The sequence below is a fragment of the Spinacia oleracea genome, chromosome 3 (assembly GCF_020520425.1).
Source record: "Spinacia oleracea cultivar Varoflay chromosome 3, BTI_SOV_V1, whole genome shotgun sequence".
Lineage (NCBI taxonomy): Eukaryota > Viridiplantae > Streptophyta > Magnoliopsida > Caryophyllales > Amaranthaceae > Spinacia > Spinacia oleracea.
Window position 1 is genome coordinate 156926961 of NC_079489.1, and position 11736 is coordinate 156938696.

General features: G+C 35.6%; 1 protein-coding gene across 4 annotated transcripts; it reads left to right on the forward strand.

Annotated features, from left to right (window-relative positions):
- Nucleotides 1–650: 650 nt before the first annotated feature.
- LOC110791760 (ribosome biogenesis protein BOP1 homolog) lies at nt 651–11288 on the forward strand. 4 transcript variants are annotated; one of them, XM_021996522.2, is made up of 18 exons: nt 651–999; nt 1209–1263; nt 1386–1507; nt 1613–1767; nt 3146–3263; nt 3388–3489; nt 6147–6303; nt 6392–6500; nt 6617–6719; nt 6875–7025; nt 7125–7257; nt 7341–7441; nt 7568–7635; nt 7763–7823; nt 8765–8992; nt 9116–9200; nt 9925–10094; nt 10982–11288. In XM_021996522.2, the coding sequence occupies exons 1-18, from the start codon at nt 757–759 to the stop codon at nt 11065–11067; spliced, it is 2247 nt and encodes a 748-aa protein (XP_021852214.1). In that variant the 5' UTR covers nt 651–756; the 3' UTR covers nt 11068–11288. The 4 variants fall into 4 exon arrangements, with proteins under 4 accessions (XP_021852214.1, XP_021852213.1, XP_021852216.1 ...); XM_021996521.2 differs by having other exon boundaries at nt 658–999; nt 1212–1263; nt 1377–1507; XM_021996524.2 differs by having other exon boundaries at nt 658–999; nt 1212–1263.
- The last annotated feature ends 448 nt before the right edge of the window (nt 11289–11736 follow it).

The following is an 11736-nucleotide window of genomic DNA, read 5'->3' on the forward strand; positions in this document are numbered from 1 at the left end:
TTTTTTTTATTACTTTCATGAAAATATTTTCTCTCGGATTCATTTCTTTATTACTTTCCTTCATATCTTTATTACTTTCTTTTACACCCAATCATTACTCTTACACTTAATCATTACAAGATTCCATTTTCTTAATTTTCACCCATACCCCAAATAGGAACAAATTAAAGGAACAGAGGGGGTACTTAATACAGATATAAAAGGAATCACGAAAATCCAACGCCCAAAAGACGTCTTTTGGTAACCGCCCGATCAGGCGCCATCCGCCCGATCGGGCGCGCGTCCAACAAACCAAAAGTTTTTCCTCCGCCCAATCGGACGACCACCGTCCGATCGGGGGACCACAACAGTGAAATATTACGAGCTATTCACCCAATCGGGAGACGACCGCCCAATCAGACGAACTACTCACCCACTTTCACTTTGTACGGGCGTCCGATCGGGCCACATCCGCCCGATGACCATCGGACAGACTTCTTTTTCAAGCTTTACTTCCAACAAAGGCCACCCGCCCCATGAGGCCATGATCATCCAGCTCCAGCCCAACACTAGTTCATATAACACGGTCCATTAATTTACCATGGCCCAGAGTCCAAATAAAAAAAATGTCCAGAAAAAAAGCCTATAGTTAAAAGGGAGCAGAATAGAGGAAAAAGAAAAAGGAAAAGAAAAAGGGACTTAACCCTTTCTCTCCGTTTGTTTGCTAAACCCTAAAGAAACCCTAAAAGTCAAGCCATTCGCAGACTCAGAGCAACAATGGAGTTGAAGGTCAGTAAGAAAGCAACAATGGCGACGACTAAGAAGAAGAACAGTAAGAAGGAAAAACCAGAGAACACAAAGGAAATACCGAAGAATACAGAGGAAAAGAAGAACACGAAAAAGGAGGGAAAAGACAATAAAAATTTGCAGAAAAATAAAAAGGAGAAAAAAATTAGAAGTAGTTTGCAGAAAATCAAGCTTCGCGACGTAGAAGAAGAAGAAAAAGCACCTAAAAATTCAGTGAGTTTATATTTAATTTTAAACAGTAGTGTGATTTGTGATTTTGAGTTATCTGCTGATTTTTCTGTATTTATTGCCAGTTTCGATTAATTTTGTGTTTAATTGGCAGATTGTGATTTTGTGCATGTACTGATTTCTCTTTATTTATTGCTAGTTTCTATTAATTTTATGTTTAATTTGATTAATTTGCCGATTTTTTTTCGGGATAGAAGGAATACACAGAGGGGGGTGATTCAGAACATACCTCTGGAGATGAGGTACATGGTAATTTCCTCAATTTCTACTCTAAATTAAGCTCTTCAAATATAAATTTGTAACTTTTTAAGTAGTCTTTTCAAATGAATCGAGGGCTTAATTGAATATGAGGTTGATTTTAGTTAATGCAGGTGGTGTTTCGTCTAATGGAACTATTGTAGCTCGTGCCGGTAGTGATGCCAATACGAGTGCTAATGATGATGAAGACAACTCGTATCATTCGGCTGAGGAGAGCGATTCGTCAGAAGACGAGGTTTGGAGATTAGATTAGCTTAATTTCAGTGGCAGTGTGTTGTGTTTTTTATTCATGTACTTGTTTTTTAAAGATTGCATTGTTTTTTTTTGGGGTCATTTGTAGGTTGCTCCTCGGAATACTGTTGGGGAGGTTCCATTGGAATTCTACAGAGATGAGGAACATATTGGGTATGATGTTACCGGGAAGAAGATTAAAAAGAAGGAGAGGAAAGATCAACTTGAAAGGTTTCTATCCAGTGTTGATGATAAGAAATCCTGGTACGTGCGCATCCGTTACATACATTTTCTCTGCTCTTTGAAAATCTGTGTTCCATTGCTAGTATCTTTTGTTTCTCAGATCAATTGCATTTGCTGGAATTTTGAACCTGCTGCTTTGTCTCATTGAAACATAGTTTGTGTCATGTAGGCAGTATAAGTAATTTGAGTGATTTTCATTTAAGGTGGTGAGCTGTGAATCCTGTGATACTTTAAGTATTCATAACCAGTGTGAAACATGACATGAGCCTGATACAAATGCAGGAGTTGGGTTGGTCTCCGAAATAACAAAAGTGAAAATCTCTTTCCCATCCCCATCTCTTCTTCAAAAAATACGAACCATATCGCGAAAACTCATTGATGTCTTTAGAATATGTTAAGTATGACATTTACATTTGTAAACCCTAGAAGTAAAAGTTCTTATTGATTTGCATAGACCTAAATTCTATGGATTTTTGGTGAACCTCACTTAGTTTCTTTCTTACCAATTGGTCGTTAGTTGTGAGAGATATGTCACATATGATTGCAAAGTTAATTGGTGGACAGTAGGCCAAGGGTTGGCGGGAGGAGAGATAACATCTACTTTCTCACTCCTTTCCTTCCTCCCCCTTTTGGTTTTTCCGTATTTTTGGATAGCCCAAGCGATTTTTCGGAAAAAAAGATGGTTACAGTTAAGATTTGACCGGGCACAACCTCAAGATACATCCAATAGGTGTTCATTAATTACTTTTTGATAGAAAGTTAATAATCCAGTGTCCTCATATTAAGATCCTCAATTTAAGTACTTACTTTTGTTATCTGCTGCTGGGACTCCTGATACTTATCTTGGTAACTATTTCATTTCATGAAATAAGTCTAGATTCTGCATGTGGCCATCAATAGGATGAATGGAGAATACTGAATAGCGTTAGGTAAAAGTTCATCTACACCTTTTCCGTTTTAGATCTAATGTAACTATCCTTTGGGATGCAAACATATATCACATAAAAGAGTGCCTTGCTGCATGGATAACGAGGGAAAAACGTAAAAGACACCATTAACCTTTCTAGCCAGAACTTGCTATTCCTGTTAAGAAGAAATTCTGGCATTATGTTTGTCACCTGCCAATTCATTCCTTGTAGACATCAAAAGGCTATTCTTTTGGTGCGTTATTTTAGTTTTCCTTCAAGGGCTCTTTAGCTTCCGCTCTTTCCACTTTGGCTCTGCACTTTCTATTACCAAAGTCATTATTTGCTAACTTGGGCCAGGGCAGCGATTGGGGATTAATGAACTTTTGGGGACTGCTTCATTAAGTATTGTTCCTCTGCGAGTCTGCGTAGATGCTTCTTCCTTGTGATGCATTTAATGCATTTAACCCGATTTATATTATGTAACTTTATAGGAGGAGGTTTGTTGATGAATACAATGACGAGGAAGTAGAATTGACAAAAGACGAGATCAAGATGATACGCCGTATAATGAAAGGAAAAACACCACATGCTGAAGCAGATCCCTATGCGGTAGTCTGCTCTCTCTCTCCCCCCTCTATGCATTTGTATATTTATGGTGCTACTGTATAAACTGTCTGTTCTAGATTTTCATTTTGTTGTCTCTTTTGTTAACCGTACTAAATCTTCTCTGCAGCCATATGTTGATTGGTTTGATTGGGAAGGTAAAGGTCATCCTTTGTCAAATGCACCAGAGCCAAAGAGAAGGTTCATTCCCTCAAAATCAGAGGCTAAAAAGGTGAGTTTTTAGATTATCTGTATAGAGTGTCTAATTGATGCAGCGATGATTGGTGAATCACTTATCTCTATTTTCAGGGGCAGACAATAATCTCGGCATTTTTTTGGTAATTTAATCTAATATATATATATAAAGGAGGCATATTTGCTGAAATATTGGAGCGCCACCTAGGATTACTAATGGTTTCGGCCAATGAAAAATAAGATTTCTAATTTATTTTTGAATTAAAAAAATCGATTGCCACGTAGATAATTAATTAGGTGCCACGTAGATATTCTAATTAATTAATTACTAATATATACAACTCCATCCAAAATCAAACATTCTAAAAATTAAAAAAATAAATCTAAGATAAAATTCATCTAAAATCAAACACTAATCAAAAATAAAATAAATAAAATTCAATTTAAAATCAAACATTAATCCAATATTAGAGCGCCACGAAGGAAATTAATGGTTTCAGCCAATGAAAAATAAGATTTCAAAATTAATTTTGAATTAAAAAAGTTGAGTGCCACATAGATAAATAATTAAGTGTCATGTAGATATTTTTATTAATTAATTATTAATATTACGCATGTACAATTTCATCCAAAAACAAACAACGCTCATAATTAAAAAAATAAATCTAAAATAAAATTCAATGCAAAATAAAAAACTAATCTAATCTAATATATAAAATCGGTATATACATAGGAGTTCTATTTAAACATAAAAATTTAATAGAATCAGTGCATCGCACGGGATAAAATTATTAGAGTGCCACCTAGGATTACTAATGGTTTCGGCCAATGAAAAATAAGATTTGTAATTTATTTTTGAATTCAAAAAATCGAGTGCTACGTAGATAATTAATTAGGTGTCACATGGATATTTTAATTAATAAATTCTAATAAATACAATTTTATCCGAAATCAAACACTCTAATAATTAAAAAAAAACTAAAATAAAATTCATCCAATTAAAATCAAACACTAATCTAAAATAAAATTCAGTCCAAAATCAAAACGAATCCAATATTAGAGCGCCACGTAAAAAATCTAATGGTTTCGGCCAATGAAAAATAAAATTTCAGAATTATTTTTGAATTAAAAAAGTCGAGTGTCACGTAGATAAATAATTAGGTGACACGTAAATATGTTTATTAATTAATTACTAATATTACGCATATACAACTTCATCTAAAATCAAACACTCTAACAATTAATCTAAAATAAAAAAAATTTAATTTAATCTAATATATAAAACATAGCCGTTGGTATTTTATTTTAATTTAGCAATTTTATAAAATCCGTGCATCGCACGAGCTAAAATCTAGTTTAGAAATAATAGGGCAATAAAAAAAAGTTATATGGTGTCTTCTTGAGTTCTAGGAACCAGTGTTTAAAAAAGCGCAAAGCGCACTAAAGCGATATGAGTCCTAGAGCTTAAGCGTAAAGCGCAAGCGCAAAGCGCGAGCTTCATCGAAGTGAAGCGCACTTTTTAAGAATTCAAGGTTTCTTTACCATTATGGATATATATCTTACTGAAATAACCACAAAAACACAAAAACATCTGATTTTCTTCCCTATTGCTCCTTGTTTTAACAAAATGAAGCATATAACATAGTGTTTATCATGTAATATCCACTAGGAAACAAAAAAAACTATGCTAGTATTTTCAAAAGGATATGTCATCTTTTTTTCTTCTTTTTTCTTTTCTTTGGACTCTTCGCCCACTTTCTATTGTTAAGGATTAATAGGATGTGGTCCAATAGACAATAACAACATATAAAAAAAAGCTTTTAAAGTGAAAATTTGAAAAAAAAGAAGAATTTCACTGAAGCTCAAAAAAGCGCGCTTCATACGCTTTTTGCGATTCGGTGCGCTTTTTCACAAACGCTTCACTCAGACCTAATTAAGCCCTTTGCCCTAGAGCTTCGAGCTTCAGCGCTTAAGCGAGCTTTTAGCGCGCTTTTTTAAACACTGCTAGGAACACCCAACAACAAACGACACATTAAGACAAATGTATTTTAGATCTCCTAGACTGCACTGGTACATGTGTAGTATCAAATTGGTTATAATTTGTGTCGATGCGTTTGTTAACTATGTGAGGTACGCCTTTTGTGTTTGCTTTTCTTGATAAATTTTTGAAGGCATTTTTTTTGTTTTTACTAGGGGCTAGGATAATAAACTGTTTTTTGAACACCAAGTCCTATGAATCAAAAAAGTATATTCTGAAATTGTATGCCTTACAGAAGCATATGTTTTTTGTTTTGAGAATGTGCAATAATTTTTTCTTTCCAATTAGCTTTTGTGTTAATTTCCTTGTATGCCTTGCTTAGGCTTATTTCAAAAACATCATTCAGACTTTAAGACATAAGCCCGTCTGCGTTTGGACTTAAGAGATACTACCTCCGTTTCATAATTGATGCAAAATTCTGGCTTTTACGCTTATCAACACCCATCTTTGACCATTACTTTTTTTAATAATCTATTACATGTTACATATTATTATTTATTTTCAATATATTAGTAAAAAAAAGTCTAAGTTAATAAGTGAATAGAACATCAAGTCAAAGCAGCTCATTTATTGTGAACGGAGGAAGTGATAGGTATGGTTGTCCTACCAAGCTTATGCATTTTCTAATTATCCGATGTTACAATGTGAATGTGCAGATAAGTAAGTATGTGAGGGCTATCCGAGAAGGAAGAATCACATTTGATAAACCCAAGGAAAAGCCAAGATTCTACCTATTATGGGGTGATGATTCTAGCTCATCTGAAAAAACAAGAGGATTATCTTATATTCCTCCTCCTAAAGCGAAATTGCCTGGTATGACTACTTCAGGATGAGATAGTTTGTTATTTTTAAGGCTCGTGTCCCCAAAATTGGCATAAAATAAAATGCATTATGCTTTCAGGTCACGAGGAAGCTTACAATCCTTCCTTGGAATTCATACCAACTCAGGAAGAGATTAATTCATATCAGTTGATGTATGAGGAAGATAGACCTAAATTCATTCCCACGAGGTATGTTTAATGTTCCCATATGTGTTTGCTAGTATGTACCATTAACTTGAAAAGAACTCCACTCCGTCCATGCTGATGGTCTAACTGATGGATTTGTTTAATTTCTGGTTCATTAGGTATACATCTTTGAGAAGTGTCCCAGCATATGATAATTTTCTCAGGGAACGGTTTGCTCGTTGTTTGGATCTGTATCTGTGTCCTAGAGTTCGTAAGAAGAGAGTAAGTTTCTTTCCATTGGCGTAAGGAAAACTGGTCATTTTGTATGAGCCAAACATCCTATCTTGCTCTGTGTTATGTACTTTACCTGTGCCCACTGCACTTATGAACACACATGAGAACCTTATGTGAATCTGTTTTCATTTGAATGTCTCCAGCTTAATATTGATCCTGAATCCTTGAAAACAAAGTTACCGGAACCCAAAGATCTTAAGCCTTACCCCACAACATGTTATATTGAGTACAAGGGTCACACGGATGCTGTTGTCACAATTTCAACCGAGTCTTCAGGGCAATGGATTGCTTCTGGTATGCTGATCAGTTTATCTCGTCCTATCACACGTGCGTTATCTTGATAATGTCATAGAAGCTGAATATTGTCTTTGTTTGGGATATGATTTATTTAAGGTTCAACCGATGGAACTGTACGCGTTTGGGAGGTTGCAACTGGGAGATGTGTCCGTGTCTGGGAAGTTGGCAGTGACATTCGGCATGTTGCATGGAATCCTTTACCACATCAACCAATTTTGGCTGTCTCTGTGTATGTCTCTTTGAATTGTCTATTAGCTATGTTTTCTTCTTTATAAACTGGCGCATGACAATTAAATAATTTTCTTCCTGTAGGGACCAAGACGTTCTAATTTTAGATACTGGATTGGGGAGTGAAGAACAGCAGGGGAAAATTAGGGATCTTTTGCGCATGGAAAAACCTACTGCTGAATCTGGTCAGTGATCTTTTACTGCTGTTACTATTTCAGCTTTAGGTTGCCTTCCCTGCTTATCTGAAGATTGGCTACCCCTCCCCCCCATTATAAGCGCAGCCGATTCTAATTGTATGTTATGTAACATAGGTGAAGCTGCCATTGTAAGCTGGCTTCCTGATGATAAACTTGGTGGTCTAAGGTTGAAGCATTTTAAGGTACTGATGCCATGATCTGTACTGTGTAGAATCTTGCAAATATTTCAGTTACTACCTGCTAATGACGGGGTCTGTAGAAAGATTATCTACTGTATAGTGTAACTACTGATTGTTTTTGGATTTACAGTCTGTAACGTCAATCGAATGGCACCGTAGAGGAGATTACCTCTCAGCAGTTATCCCAGCTGATATCCTTTTTCTTCAATTTGATTTTACCAATCTCCATGTTCTAATTTCGATTATACAACAAGAAGGGTCTTTTTCTCTTCGGTTTCTGATTTCAATCAATATTTTAAACAAAGTTTTAAGAAAAATAACAATTGTCGAAACATAACGTGTAGTTACTGTAGAAAAATAATTGGCAAGTTCTTTTCTGTTCGATATATTGTCTGGTTCTCAGTTCATTGTGTTTTACTTCCTCCATTTTTTTTTACTTGCACCATTTTCCTTTTTTGGGAAGTTGCATATTAGTTGCACCATTTCAATCAAAAAACGTTTGGTGTGTTTACGCACTAAATACCCACTTTACCCTTACTCACATTTACATTTACCATTGTTACCTCTGTTACCCGTACTCTTCATTTTACCTCAAACACCCGGGGAGAATCCTCGACAGTCGGACATGCGTATGGATTGGCACTTCATCTTAGACCAAAATCATGCAACTTGTTTCACAAAATAGCCTTATCAGAGACATGAACACGTACATGTGTCCGATATGGGTATCCAAGTCCGGGTAACATAGACTGTTTCCTAACCTTTTCCCTCTCTTTTGTTTGTTATCATATGACAATTTTGATCTTTACAATTTTTTGTCAATCTTTGGGCCCAAAACCAAATGGTGCAAGTAAAAGAATGGAGGAAGTATATTATTTCACATATGATCATTCCTTGTAGCCATTTCATGTTATTTAAAATTGTAAGTCATCAATTCATCATCCGTATTGGAAAAATATTCATCAGATAGATTTGTTGTAAACAATATTTGGAATGAACCAGTCTTAAAACTCTTAATGTTGCATTCTTGTCTTGGTATAAGACTGGAATTTCATCAAGTGTGCTATATAATTAAATGTGATGGTTACTGTTACTCGTTAAGCCTTCTGTATTTTCTTGACTTTCATTTTACGTGAATCTCGAGCGATAATGATACACCAGCTGTCTAAGAAAGGAAGTCAGAGAATCCCATTCAAGTTGCATGGACTTCCTGTCTCCACGGCTTTCCATCCATCTCGTTCTATTTTCTTCATCTCGACAAAGAAAAATGTCCGTGTGTATGATTTACTGAAGGAAAAACTGATCAAAAGACTTGATACAAATCTACGTGAAGTATCATGCATTGCAGTACACCCTGGAGGTAACAGTCCAGTCTCCGCTCTTAAAAATTACTATCATATCTAGTTTGTGCACCTTTCATAATTTTTCTTCTTTAGTTATACAAGTGCTTGCATCTAAATGTTTGTTTTTAATTCATATACAGGTGATAATATGATCGTTGGGACCAGAGAAGGAAAATTGTGTTGGTTTGACATGGATCTCTCATCGACTCCGTATAAAGTGCTGAAGTATGTTTTCACTTTGTACAAGGCTCTTTAATCTCTACCCTGATGGTCCTTGGAGCATCTATGGTTTTGAACATCCTAATCTATAATATATCTATAACTTTTTACTAAAACAAACATCAGGGATGACATATGTCCCTTATGGTGCAATATTTTCCCGCAAAACATTTCTTTCCTAAAAAAAGATCACCTTTCTTTGTTTATTTTATTTTATACATAAACAACTAATAAAAATTTATAAAATAAAAAAGAAACAAAGGAAATAAATTTTATAGGAAAAATATTTTTGTCGGGAAAATTTTGCACCAGGAAGTGACACGTGTCATTCCTAATGTTTGTTTTAGTAGAAAGTTATAGATGTTGTAGCTTCGGTGGAGAAATATTCCACTTTTAAAAAAAGATGGTCAAATAACAATTTTAGAATAGGAGCTAATCTAGTAAACGTAGTAAATGCAGTAATTGACTAAGTAGAATGAATTAGAAGTGATGAATAACTCATAAAAGGCTAATCTTACAATTTTTTATTTTTTTTTCCTGTTTCTCTCTTTATCCTTTTTCTACTTTGTTGGGGGCTTTTGTCGGCGGATGAAAGGGGTTGAACTATTCACATTCTTTCTGTGTTGCGTTGTGGAATATCTCCTTAAAGCAACTTTCTCCCACTTTTAGAATTTTGTATACTGAAAATCTTGACATACTGATTTCACATTTCCAATCATTCACTTTTCAGGGCTCACTCAAAGGATATCACAAATGTGGCCTTTCACCGCTCATATCCTTTATTTGCTTCATGCTCAGAGGACGGTAAAGCCTATGTTTTCCATGGCATGGTTTATTCAGACCTAAACAAAAATCCTCTCATTGTGCCACTGCGAATTCTCCAAGAGCAAAAAGGAAAAGGTCAGAAGAAAAACTTATCTTTATTTTCTAGATGATGTGTTTTACTAGTTTTGCACTTTGGTTGATCGGCTCAGAAAAAGCATGCATTTTGGTTGTGGCTTCATCTTTGCCTTTTTGCATGCTTGTATAGTAATTATCACGTTATTGACTTATTGGTGATGATAGAACACATTAGTTCTATGTTTAGTACGCAGTAATTTGGAATTGATTTTGAAACAAACAAGGACTTGTCTCAAACTGTGACACCTGAGTGACCGACACACAAATCATGTGGCCACACGTTAGTTTGAAACGAAATGCAAGCTGTCGTAGTTTTGATTAATTTCTTGAAGACATGGTTGAGCATATACTATCTTGGCGCTTCACACTTACAGGGTATAGAACTCTGTTACCCGGACTTTTCATTTCACCTCAAATACCCGTGTCGAATCCTCGACACTTGGACATGGATATGGACACTTCAACATTTCATTTCGGACCAAAATCATGTATTTTTTCACAAAATAGCGTGTCGGACACTTGGACACATCCCCGTGTTTGATATCGGTCACTCCGACACTTCATTTTGGACCTAATTCATTCATTTTTTTCACAAAATAGCCGTGTCGGACACTTGGACACATACATACCCGTGTCTGATATGGGTATGCGAGTCATGGTAACATAGGTGTCGGGCATCCCCGTGTCTGATATCGGTCACTCCGACACTTCATTTTGGACCTAAATCATGCATTTATTTTCACAAAATAGCTGTGTCGTACACTTAGACACATACATACCCGTGCCTGATATGGGTATCCGAGTCGGGGTAACATAGGTGTTGGGCATTCTAGTTTCTATTGATGGCCTTGCCTACATTTTTTTATGATTTGATTTTGTATTTGCAGGAGTTCTGGATTGCAAGTTTCATCCTAGGCAACCCTGGTTGTTTACTGCTGGTTCTGATTCCGTCATCAAACTCTATTGCCATTAGGAGTATTAGCCTTTGCCACCGAAGCTTGATTGAGAATCAACAGAGGATAAAGTCTTTACATTTTCCAATGCTTATTGCTAAATTGGGAGGTGTCTTTTTGTAGAATAGAACTTGTATTTTGCTATTATTTTTATGAAAAAAATGTCGCACAATATTTACAACTGTGATGTCGATGTAAAGCTAGATACTACTTCATTAAATTTAACGATGTACGACCAACATAGAGTTGACTCAAGTGGTAAGCAGCTTGATGTCGCTTAAGGGAGGTCTCGGGTTCGAGCCTCGTCGTATGCAGAAAATCTTGTTGGGAGAATCACCCACCATAAGTATTAAGTAAGGTAGTCAGATGTAGTCAAAGCTAAGCTCTGGTGAACTAGGTGTGTTATGCGTAAAAAAAAGAAATTTAACGATGTACGGATTAGTATTCATAGTTTTACAAGCAAGCATAACCAGAAGAGGAAAGGGTTGCATAATTCATGTTGTATTATAAGTTGCCAAGTTTGTTTGTTATGATTCTCTTATAGGATACGTAAGCAGATGACAACGATAACTTTGTTATTTGATGGATTCTTTCTATTTATAGCAGCAGCTTGCAACTACTCTTCAATTGGAAAGGTCGATCATACATTATGTGATTGGGGATTTGGTTCATTGTTATTTATGTTTGTG